Here is a 13086-nt window from a genome sequence, read left to right as displayed (position 1 = left end):
ATGAAGTTTCGGGCCCGAGCACTTGGATCGACTCCAGGCACCCGAACCGCTTGGGCGCTTGCGACCCGTCTAGGCGAGCTTGGTCAGGGAGCTCGGACTCCTTCCGAGTGCCAAGACCCCTTTTCTTCAACAACTTCCCCTTGCAGAAAAGGTTAGTCCTAGGCAACCTAAAAATAGATTTTTCCCTGCAAAATAAAGTTTGCACAACATAATAAAATATGAGTAGTAATTAGATCATGTCTCCCCGAGACCAGGATCTAGTCAAGATCTCAACTTAGATTTTTCAAATGGATCTAAGTTAGATCGATGCCTACAGTTCCCTCAAAGGGGAGCGCACCCTCACTGGATCTCTCCTCCAATTGCTTACTTTTACTTACCACTTGCAGTCACTTGACTTCTCTCTGACCCACCAAGTCTTCTCATCAGTTGTCAGGTCTACAGACCCAACTGGACTTCGGTCGATTGTTAGGTCCTGCAGACCCAATCGGACTTTCTGCCAGATATCTGGCCCCGCAGACCTAGCTGGACTTTGCACTAGCTATTGGGCCCCGCGGACCTAGCTAAATTTCCCACCATCTATCTGGTCCTACGAACCTAGCTGGATTTCAACCTGGTGTTAAGTCTTTCAGACCAGTCAACTCCTGCACACTTGGTAGAAGCGTTTAGATAAACAACTCATCTAATTTTAACCTATTTGTCATACATCAAAACTAGACTATTAGCACAACCTACACCAACAGTCACATGCTTCCCTTAAGTAACATATATGTACAATGCCCACGGATGACAACTCGATATAGTAGGATGGTAAATAGGCTATAAGGGGGGTGAATACTATTTTTTTTAAATTACGAATTAAAATAAGCTATGCAGCAGAATAAAGAAAACAGAAAACAATGCTAACACAGATTATTTTACTTGGTTTGAAGCCTGTGATAACTCCTACTCCAAAGCCCGCGATCGTCAATCACTTTCATTGGGCAATCATTATCAATTTGAATAATTAGTTACAAATATTGAGTACGAGAACTAAAATTAGTTGTTACCGACAAACATAAAGGAAATGAGAATCTCTAGTTCTTTGAACTTTGGAGCAGCCTTTCAGTGTCGTCAGAGACTTTTCGGAGCAGTACGCAAGAATGAAACTTGTAGTAGTTGATATTCTAAAGTTGCTCGTCGAATGCCCTTATATAGGCCCATTCCGGGTACCAGTAACCCCTCGGAGCGCTTGGACAATTGCTGATGTGGCGATCTTGTTGGGATATGTCCAATGCGGTGTGTACTAAAATACGTTTTGTAAACATGAGCAGCGGAAAATAAAACAAGAATAATTCCTAAATTATTACATCACATGTACCACACGCATACAAGGATACAACATGTTAAACATGATTGCATAATTAATTTTTTTTTACAGAAAGTAAATTTACGCTAGGTGTACCTTACGGATGACCTGTAATGAGAATGACATCAACCGTAGCGATGTTGTCTAACCTCGCCTCTATTCGTATCCATGCTAAGCTCCTCAAGATAACTCCTTGAGTACAAGCCTCCCCTTCGGAAGTTACTAGCCATGAGCGAAGAAGAGGGATCAAGAGGAAGAGGAAGAGAAGCACACAAGGAAGAGATTTCTTCCTTGTGGCGGTCACGACAACAAGGGGAAGGGCTTTCCCTTGTTGGCGGTGTTAAAGAGAGAGGGGAGAGGGAGAGGAGAAGAGAAATTAGGTTAAGATTTTTCAAAAACCTTACAAACCAATTAATGATCTCATGTGCATCATTTTCTCTCAATCATATCAATATATAGCCCTCATTAATGAGTTGGATTAGAAAGTCTAAATCCAATCCATTATCCCTTAACCAAAAATTAGCTCATTAACCCCTTGGTTTGGTTTACAACTAAACCAAGTTGGTTCATGACTAATTCATGATTAAACCAAATATGGTCCAACTCTTCCATAAGAGATGTGATCCATCCGTGCTTCCATTGCGACAAGTATTTCCATATTTGTCTTATATATGGTCTAACTAAACATTTATCTCTTTATCTAAGAATCCTATTCTTTAACTTATTTTACGTCTTTTAGAGACTCATTAGTGCATGTGACCCAATATATTCCCGGTTTATCTTGGCAGCCCACAATTAACTACTTAATTATATAACGATTATGAGTGATACCTAGTAGTACATCATGATCCTCAATTAGTTAAAAAATCATAGTTGATCATAGAATTAATTCTAAATCCTTGAGCAGCTACAGTGAGTGACACCTCGTTTCTTTCACTAGTCTTATACTCGGTTCAGGACATGGTCTATGTGTCTTGTCCCCACTAGGCTAACTACGCCACACCTAGCCCAAGTAATACTTCCTCGTTCTACGAATTCAAATTACTCGTACATATGTACAAGAGTCTCGTACTCTTAACATGTGATGCTTTGGCCAAAGACTTTGAGTGATAATCCTAACAAGTGGCCATAGGGTATACGTCTCTTCCCAAGGAGCGGTGAATCCTCTATGGTCTATCCAAACACTTTCAAGTACTTCAACTTATACTCAATCATCCCGGGTCCACACCTCAATTAGATGCTTTCTTAAGATGTCAAAGTATAAGTTTCCATGACCAAGATGACTTGTATACCTCAAGTCAAAGGAAACTTGCACTCATGCTGCAGTAAGAACTTCACAGACATATCTATATATATGTAGAGAACCATATGAAGTCATACAGTGAGTTACTCCAATGAACTAGTTACCATAACCAGCATCCATGTTTAACTCTTGACATCTCAATGTCTCCAACCAGTGAGAAAATAACTACTTGGCTGAACCAAGGAGTATAACCCGTGTTAGTCTTACAGAATTGGTGATGTCCGAATGTATCAATTTGATGACTAGGAAAATTTCAATATATTCATAATTGCACATGTAGAGATAATTACTAGTTACGATTCAATAATAAATTCTCTCATACTATGAATTATATTATGGACATAAATGAGTTTAAGATAATCAAACATATAATATGCACTCAAATAGTGAATATATACTTATCAAATAAATAGAAAAAAAAATATAAGGCGATTGTCTTAGGTCATCTCTCAAATTCTATCACTCTCACTTGGCCTAAAGTCAATCGCCACAGTGTCCTAAACAGTAAGTACAAACGTGACTCTCAAACTTACTTTGTGGTAGAGCCTTTGTCAAAGGATCTGCTAGATTCCTTTCAGTGGAAATTTTCTCAAGTTGTATTTCTTTCCTACTAATGATCTCCCTGATCAGATGATAACAGCGAAGCACATGTTTTGATTGCCGATGAGACCTCAGTTCCTTTGCTTGCGCAATGGCTCTAGTGTTGTCACAGTAAATAGGTAATGCTTCAACAATGGATGGAACCACTTCAAGTTCAGTAATAAACTTCTTGATCCAAACCGCTTCCTTTGCTACTTCTGAAGCTGCAATGTATTCCGCCTCACAGGTAGAATCTACAAGAGTGTCTTGCTTGGAACTTTTCCAACTAACTGCACCTCTATTTAATATGAATATGAATCTAGACTAGGACTTGGAGTCATCCTTGTCTGTCTGAAAACTAGCATCTGTATATCCGCGTATGGTCATATCACCATCTCCATAAACTAAGAACATATCCTTAGTTCTTCTTAAGTACTTAATGATCATCTTAATAGCCACCCAATGATCCATTCTTGGATCAGACTGGTATTTTCTCGTAACACTTAGAGCATATGATACATCGGGTCTTGTACATAACATAACATACATGATAGATACTATTGCGGAGGCATAAGGTATCTTGTCCATGCAAATCCTCTCGTCTTCTATGCGTGGGCACATAGACTTCGAAAGTTAAATTACATGCCTCATATGTATGAAACCTTTCTTGGATTTAGACATGCTAAAATGTTTTAGCACTCTATCTATATATGTCGACTGTGAAAGACCAAGCAACATTCTCAATCTATCTCTATAGATTTTCATCCTGAGGATGTAAGTTGCTTCTCCCATGTCTTTTATGGAGAACATATTAGACAACCAAATTTTAACTGACTGTAGAACTGGCACATCGTTTCCTATAAGCAATATATCATCAACATATAATATTAAGAATATGACTACACTCCCACTAACCTTTTGATACACACAAGGTTCATCTGGATTTTGTGAGAAATCAAACTATTTGATCTCCTCATCAAAACAAATATTCCAACTCCTGGATGCTTGCTTTAGTCCATAAATGGACCATTGAAGCTATATACTTTATTCTTGTTGACAGATGTGAAGCCTTCGGGTTATATCATATACACATTCTCGAGCAGATTTCCATTAAGAAAAGCTATTTTCACATCCATCTGTCATATCTCATAATCATGATAAGTTGATATGGCCAAGAGTATCTGAATGAATTTAAGCATGGTCATAGGTGAGAAAGTTTCATCATAGTTAATGTCTTGCCTTTGACGATAGCCTTTCTCCACTAACCTTACCTTGTAGGTAATAATATTACCATCCATGTCAGTTTTCTTCTTGAAAATCCATTTGCATCTTATAGGTGTAATGCCTTCAAGTGGGTCCACCAAGTTCCAAACTTAGTTTTTATACATGGAATCCATTTCCAACCTCATGACTGTAAGTCACTTGTCCTTTTCTGAACTATTTAGAGCCTCTTCATAATCAGTAGGTTCCTGATCCTCAATGAGTAACACATCATTTGATTATCTTACAAGAAATCCATATCTCTCAGGAATATTGCGTGCCCTATCTGATCTATGAAAAGGTTGTGTCATAATCAGTTGTGGTCCTTGACTAGACATCTCATTAGTATTTATTAGAGTCTCTTAAACTTCATCAAGTTCAATCATACTCCCACTTGCTTCCTGTAAGAGAAATTCTTTCTCTAGGAAGGTAGCATGTCTTGAAACAAATACTTTTTGCTTCATGGGGTAATAGAATCGGTAACCCTTAGTTTTCTTAGGGTATCTAATAAATAAACACTTATTAGACTTGACATCCAACTTGTCTGTTATAGTCCTCTTCACATAAACAGGGCATCCCCATATCTTCAAATAAGAATGAGGAGTTTCTTACTAGTCCATACCTCATATGGAATAGTTGAGATTGCTTTCGTCGGGACTCTGTTTAGCAAGTAAATAGCTGTCATGAGTGCATAACCCAAAAAGGTCTTGGGAAGATCTAAACAATCCATCATTGATCTAATCATGTCTAACAAGGTTCGATTGCACCTTTCCGATACACCATTATATTGTAGCATATAAGGCGGAGTCCATTGAGACAATATACCATTGTCCCTTAGATAATCTAGAAACTCTTGACTTAAATATTCACCACCTCGATAGGATCAAAGTATCTTAATATTTTTACCAAGTTGTTTCTCTACTTCACTTCTGAATTCTCTAAACTTTTCAAAAGCTTCAGACTTGTGTTTCATTAGATACACATACCCATAATGAGAGTGATCATCAATGAAAGTAATGAAGTAGCTATAACCTCCTAATGCATGAGTTCTCATTGGTCTACATACATCGGTATGTATGAGCCTAAGTAACCCATCAACTCATTCACCCTTTCAAGAAAAAAATGTAACTTTGTCATCTTACCTTTTAAACATGAATCACATGTATCTAATTCAAATTATTCAAGAACTGCAATCTTTTGCAGTTCGGACATGCGTTTCTTGCTTATATGGCTAAGGCGACAATGCCACGAGTAAGAGGTTAATTGATTATATATTCGGGCGCGTTTATTGCTCTTTTTTATATTGAGTACGTCACTAGATATATCTAACGTGTAGATGCCATTGTATAAAGTTTTCATGCCATAAAGAACACCATTTAAGGTTATATAACAACAATTGATACTAAAAATTAAATGAAAACCTTTTCTATTTAAGCAAGAAATAGAAACAATATTTTTTATTAATGCTAGAACAAAATAACAATTATCTAGTTCTAAGACAAGTCTACTAGGAAGCTTTAACAAGTATGTTCCGATGGCGACTGCAGCAACCTATGCTCCATTCCCAACTCGCAGACTTGTTTCTCCCTTGATGAGTCTTCGGCTATTCCTTAGCCTCTGTATGTCATTACATATATGTAAGTCACACCCTGTCACGCCCTAGAGGAGTCCCTGTCCGAAGAAATTTCGGTAGCATTTCCCCTGTACGGGTGACAATCTGAAGCATTACTACATACAAAATATACCTCAGCCACACTCGGCTGGAATATATATGCAAAATAGAAATAACATAACCACGCAGTTAATATACGCAGCCTACCCGGCTGGACATAAATGAATAAAACATATAACATAATACAATCACTACAAGAAAAAAGCTAAACAACAACGCTTTTTTGGCGTTGTCGTATGTACTTAAAAAGTGATGTTGTAGATGGTGTTGTAGAAAGTCATATCAAAGACAACGCTTTAAAAGCGTTGTGGTTGGTCACAAAGACAACGCTTTTTAAGCGTTGTCTTTTCGTCTTAAAAAGCGTTGTTATAGATGCTGTTGTAAAAATGCACATATCAAAGACAACGCTTTAAAAGCGTTGTGGTTGGTCACAAAGACAACGCTTTTTAAGCGTTGTCTATTCGTTCTTAAAAAGCGTTGTTAAAGATGCTGTTGTAAAAATGCACATATCAAAGACAACGCTTTAAAAGCGTTGTGGTTGGTCTCAAAGACATTATTTTTTAAGCGTTGTCTTTTATTACTTAAAAACGTTGTCTTTTTAAATTTATAAAAATAGTGTTTTTCTTAATAATAGCAAAATTATAAAAAATACTCAAAATTTACATATAATTGAATATCCACAACCACAATCATTTTTATAATAAGACTATTTAACAAATACATAAAACTTTATATTATACAAACAAAATGTATACATATTGATCCATAAATTAAATTTGTATCATACAAGTTATCCTTAACTTCATGACAATAATTTTTCAAACACACAAGTTTTACAAAACCTCATCATTGACTAACCGCTGTTGTTGGTGTCCATCGCATGGAATTGCTTCTTTAAGTCCAGCAATCTCTTCTTCTGAAAGGCTTTCAGCTATCACTCTTAGAGCCATCTTCTTCAACTTGTCATCAGCACACCTGGGGTTGTAGGCAATCAAGAAATTTTGTATGAAAACTTTCATACATGTAAATCTCGTACTAAATAATATGTCAATGTTATATATACATGTAATTCATACCGTAAGTGTGTTTATATCGTAACTGACAAGTTTTCTTTAGGGCCAACTTCTACTCAAGCTCTTTAAACATTGCATCAAAATAAAAAAATTGGCATTAGTTCTGTGCTAAATGAAAATCATATTTAGAGGAAAAAGCGGGAGTGCTGTAGATGGATATATTAACCAAGCATATTAATGTTTGACCTGTCTTTACAAGTTCTAAGCATATATATTAACCAAGCATATAACCTAAGAGGAATAAGTTACAAAATGCTACTTGATGTTTGACCTGTCTTTATTGGATTTTGCGGCCCCGGTCTTCTTGTAGCCAGGCACAATGTAATACTTGATGTTGTTTTTTTTTTATTCATTCTACATTTGTCGTAACCCTTTTGTTTATGCTATGACTAGTAGACTTCGCAGCCGAAGGAACAATGAGTCATTGCGTCTAGTAATTCGCATGAGATTGTAAAGTTGTCCAAATGTTACTTCGTGTGGAAGGCCTATAATGGCAATGACAAATGGGAAGCAAAAGGTTGTATGGCGTACCTCCACTTATCATTATCGATGTGTTGAGCAACACTCCTATTAAGTTGATTGCCCACATCAATGTGTTACTAACCGATCATTTTGTAATCGGTGAAAGAGCGCCTTTCTCCATTCCAATTCTACAAGCAAAATCTTCCTTAATTCTATACTCTGCTCGGTCCATAAGGATCGAAAGAAACAGGAGTTTTCCAGATCTTGGGTTCAAAGGCTTCCTATAGGACCCTAGAAGCTGGAAAGCTAAAAGTCCATTTGCCATTCCATAAATATTTGGAACAAAGCCTACGTGATGGAACCCATGAGCAGTTGCTCAAATCTCTAGTATCCCAGCCTCATTTGAAGTATCTTAGATGAAGTACAAATTCAACTTAGCATGAGCTTTTCCGTCTATATCTACCTTCGCCATCACATCCTTGCATCTCATTTCAGTCAGCTGAAGAAGTGCACAGCTCTTAGACCAAGATAATATCATCTTGTATGCAGTATTGCATAGATTAATTATTAATGGGCATAATTTCGGCAATAGTTTCAGGTTGTTCTTTCTGTAGCATAATAATTTAATAGATAGATTCATAGAATATTCGCATAACACAATCAACAACCTAACATAACCCTAAACCCTAATACCCTCAACCTCTTTGAGGTATGAGAACCAAAAAGGGCTAGTTAAACAGTCCACTTCCTCGTTCACAATGTTCTCCGCATAAACTGGACTAGCAATTCTCCAACAATATCCAACAATACCGCATTTAAATGTGACATTGACTTGAACACTTGTAGTATTTCTTCTCCAAGTCTCCTGTTACATTGGTTACATTGGTGAAAATTGAAAAACATCCAGTAAATGAGGTAAAATATTAGCAAAGGCCCCCAAGAAAGTTGTCCATATCAAATTTCTTTAAAAAACAATAAAAATGTGAACTACCCTGAGAGCAAAATTCTGGAACCAGTCAAAGTACAAGACACTTGCAAACTAAAATTCAACCTTCAGCTATTTTTTGTGAGCTATTAATTGTTTCACTGCGAATGTGAAAAATGAGAGATGACATATTATAATTTCACAGCATAGACTCTAAGGGAATAAAACTTTTAGAGAAATTGCAGATGACATTACTAAACTTCTTTGAACGGAATATGGTTCAGTGGATAAGCAACCAGAACACAATAAGGTCACAGCATCCAGCACAATTAAACAGCAATCTAGCAAGTAGTATGAAGTACGAAGAAACGCAGATAACAAGATAAATGGCCTTGCCGATCAAAGGCGAGAAATGACATCTTTAACCTCGGCAGGTGTATATAGATGGTAAGTAGGAGCCACCTTTGCAATGTCAACATTATTAGGGGTTACCTGTTAATGCAAATGAGTAATTAGCAATGTAAAAGTTGCAATACTCTGCAATTTATGTAAAACAAAATGAAACCCTAGAACTGGATCCTTAAGCATCAGTCCAATTTACCCGTCTAATACAAAAGTACCCAAAACATACATTCAGGTCAGCTGGTACCAGATTGAATAGTGTATTCTCTCTTTATCATATTTAAATGCAGTGTTTATATGATTTAGAAGTAAACATCTAAGCACACCCGATTAGTTTATCCAAATAGACCAAGTAATAATTCATTAACCAGGAGCCTGAATGAACCTAATCCAGGTTTGATAACAGGGATGCTTTATCTATCTTAGCTTCTAAAGCAGGTAGATACAGAAAAACCACAAGAAATATACCTTTTCTTCCATGACTTGTTTCAGGATGGAAAGAGCTATAGTTTCAGCTTCCAGAAGGGACAGGTCCTGGATAAACAAGCGCCCTCATGAAATTATTCTCATCACCGCCACCACAATACCACAAACAGAAAATTACTATAGATCTAAGTAGCCACAATAGAGAAGGCTGCCGTCAAAGCAAATTTGCCTTGCACAGCCATGTATATCTAAAATTGCCATAGTAGCTACCTTGTTGTATTGCTCTTGAAGAGAACTATCAGCTCCTTCGGATCCAGATCCTATTGCTTTTGCATTGCATTGCCAGAATGTGCCAGATGGATCGGTATAGTACCTGCAATTTATAGCATGTAACATTTGAAGCAAAACATTGAAATACAGGACTACATAGCAGAGACTGTGTAGGAGGGACTTCAGATTTTACCAGATAACTTCTGACATTTGTAATATCGAGCAGAAACATTAACATACGAAAAGGTCCAGCACAATAATACATATGCACTAGAATATTTGTATCTCCTAAAGAGTGATCTCTGGGAAGAATCGTTTAGGACACAGGAAGATTATGTTAATAGTAGTAAACAACCCACTAGGACAATAAAATCAGTTCCCTAATAGGAGGGTTTAACGTGAAAATTTTATACATTTTAGCACTTCAGACACTGTAGCTTATTGAGGAAATAAAATATTATCAAAAGGATTGTGTCCACCCATCCTTGTTCATCAGCTTGGAACCTTTGAAATGAAAGCTGCATTGGGTACATGGAAAAAACAACAAAAAGGGAGGATAAATGATAGCCACCAACCTAATTGTTCACAAATATCTGTATAAGTTATTAAGGGTGTTCATAGAAGTTGATCCTTTAGCCGTGTCTATTAGATGGTCAAATCTAGGCGCCAACTCAAAAATGTTGGCGTCCAAGTGTTAGTGTTCAACTACTTCTGATTTTCTTCATCTTTGAATTGTTAAATACATAGGGTATTTATAGGGAATACTCAAGATGTATCTAAATAAATACATGAACCAATATTAAATGACATACATTCATCATCCGAAGAGTCATTCATGAATCCTCCAATATTCATGCTCCAGATGACCATACATTAGATTATAAGTCCAATTAATTTGATTGCAAGGTTGTAAACAGTCCTTGAGGGCTATTGATAGTGATTCCAGTACGTACTGGAAAATAATGGAACAAACCTATGAAACAACTATCAAGGGATTCACTTCAACTTTCCTAAACCAAAGAAGAAACAGATGGATTACAAAAGAAAACAATTTGCACCATCAAACTGAAACTTATAATAAGCCTTAATAAATTAATGAAAAAAGAATTGTTTAGAAGTTCACTGAGAAACATATGAAAATACAACAATGCAACTGCAAAAAAAAATAAAAAACTAGTATCCAATTAACTTTTTTTTATACTTTCAGATCAAAAGGTCAAATTTATATACTTTGGTTCATGTTCAAGCAAGAGGATAACAATCTCATCGACGGTTAGTATTTCCTTTTAATATAGAACACTAAAAAGAAGGAATATCAATGATGAAACAAACCTGAAAATGCGAGCTACTGAGGCAGCGAGCAATCTGCTTGAACAAGGTAATCATGCAGCGTTGGAACTCTGTCGTGAGCATCAAAGACCAAATATTACCAAATATTAAGATCACTGACAAACCAAATAATACCTTATTTTTAACAGCTATCTAGAGGATCTGGCTTTTTGACTTGAAGCTGGTTCAAAGAAGACAAATCAAATATACAAATACTAAGATGAAAGCATAATGAAGTAGTTAACTTTTTCTACTTTACCTGATTATAAGATCTTCAGCTTCTTGCTCAGTATTTTGCTGCACGAGTAATTATTAGAAAAACAAACCCAATAGTGGAACAAAAGCTAGATAAAGAAACTAGATAATTTACACTGACAGAACTTTACAGAATAACATATAATACAGTGCTTTGTACTTGCATATTAATCCAGAAAACATCCTTTCACCTAAGTGACAATTTTTCCAAAACATCATCATTCACAAAACATCATCATTCACTAAAAATTTTCACAAGTTTTTAAACTTCAGTGACAACTTTTCTTTGGGGTCAACTGCTCAAGGTCGATCTGGTAACTATGCACTGCATCAAAAAAATTGGCATTAACTATGATTCCACTAAAAAAAACCACCATTCCATGAACTTAAATCTAAATAGAATTATGGCAACTATCATTCCATACCTATTCATAAATATGATCTTGTATGCACTCCGCCAACTCGGACCGAACCTCATCAATTTGTTCACGAGAGTACCCTATTTTTGTGAACTGTGAGCATACACAATTTATGTTAATGGAAAAAATAATCAACACTGATCACTTTGCAATTTTAAATAGTTTATGCCAAATAATTTGAGATAAGCTAAATAATGTTACTATTGATTGCAGCGAATCTCTCTCAATAGTCTCAACTTCTTCAATAATTTCTCTCATAAATCGCATCACAAAAAAACCACATTGTTTCGCATCCGGTTGTTGAGGAGCCTATATATAGTAATTAGAGTCAAATTGTTAATGAAAATTATACACATTACAATATATGTTAAACAAAAGTACACATACCTTAACTACTTCCCACTTAACATTTTTCCTACCTTTCCTTCCCTTGGTTGAATTAAACAATTTTAAGGCCCTTCATACGTTAAGAATATTTGTTAAATAAGATTTTTATTATAATAAATATTTACTAAAAGAAATCTGAACTCACATTTCCATTACGTATTTTGAATCATCATCGCAAATGCGGCAACTTAGGGAATCCAGCAGGTAAATAGCATCCTTGTAAGGTTCAATAACACTAAGATTCCAATGGAAACTAGGCAAATACATAGGATTAGATCATAAAATTGAATAAATTATCGAAAGGAAGCAATTGAAAGTGATGTTTTACTTCTTGCTTACCCGACATTACATGGCACTAACACTAGTTGATCTGTTGATGCACTTGTCAGCTTATCTGCTAAAAGAGTTGCCCTTTGATTCAGGGTTTCAAGCTTAACTGATTTGTCTTGTGCCGTTTTTGCCAGATATGGGAGTTTGTGTGGATTCATAAATCTAAATTTCTTTGTCTTGGTATCTTTCACCATCTTTTTATACAGACACCTATCATTGCAAAGAAAAAAAATATTTAGATACTAAATAATAAAATTTAGATACAAAACACTCATAATAAGTTGGAAAAAATAATGATCACTCATAACACTAAGTTATGGCTGATGATAGTAACATTCATACATGAGAACTTACTATGAACAGTCTTGCATATTAAACATACCAGAAATGTATACATGCAAATTCTTTTATTTCTTGAGGACAAGCACATTTAAGATACTTAAAAATATACAAGAAAAAAGATATGAGCAAAGTACTTCCTGTCTAGAAGAACAAATGGCAGAAGGCAAACATTAAGGGCCGGTTGAAAATGAATGAGCTATATTTATGTAAAGTGTACCACATCAATTGATATTAGTAAACCTCTCAATAGAAATGATGAACTATTAACTTAATGAGAATAACATGGTATGAGAAAATTACTAGAAGT

At 35.8% G+C, this 13086-nt stretch overlaps 1 protein-coding gene across 1 annotated transcript; it reads right to left on the bottom strand.

Annotated features, from left to right (window-relative positions):
* Window positions 1-8847: 8847 nt before the first annotated feature.
* On the bottom strand, window positions 8848-9927 carry LOC122014141 (proteasome subunit alpha type-5-like). Its single transcript, XM_042570323.1, has 4 exons — window positions 9911-9927; window positions 9718-9820; window positions 9490-9555; window positions 8848-9111 (listed from the first exon to the last, which is right to left on the bottom strand). The coding sequence occupies exons 1-4, from the start codon at window positions 9925-9927 to the stop codon at window positions 9019-9021; spliced, it is 279 nt and encodes a 92-aa protein (XP_042426257.1). The 3' UTR covers window positions 8848-9018.
* Between the last annotated feature and the right edge of the window lie 3159 nt (window positions 9928-13086).

This window comes from Zingiber officinale, chromosome 8B (assembly GCF_018446385.1).
Source record: "Zingiber officinale cultivar Zhangliang chromosome 8B, Zo_v1.1, whole genome shotgun sequence".
Taxonomy (NCBI): domain Eukaryota; kingdom Viridiplantae; phylum Streptophyta; class Magnoliopsida; order Zingiberales; family Zingiberaceae; genus Zingiber; species Zingiber officinale.
This window is presented reverse-complemented; position numbering and strand designations above follow the sequence as displayed.

Excerpts from the sequence above, each read along its gene's own strand:
- LOC122014141 (XM_042570323.1), bottom strand. Across the intron at positions 9,556-9,717 it reads TTCAAGAGCAATACAACAAG|GACCTGTCCCTTCTGGAAGC; the intron begins GTAGCTACTATG and ends TTGTTTATCCAG. Across the intron at positions 9,112-9,489 it reads AACAAGTCATGGAAGAAAAG|GTAACCCCTAATAATGTTGA; the intron begins GTATATTTCTTG and ends TTGCATTAACAG.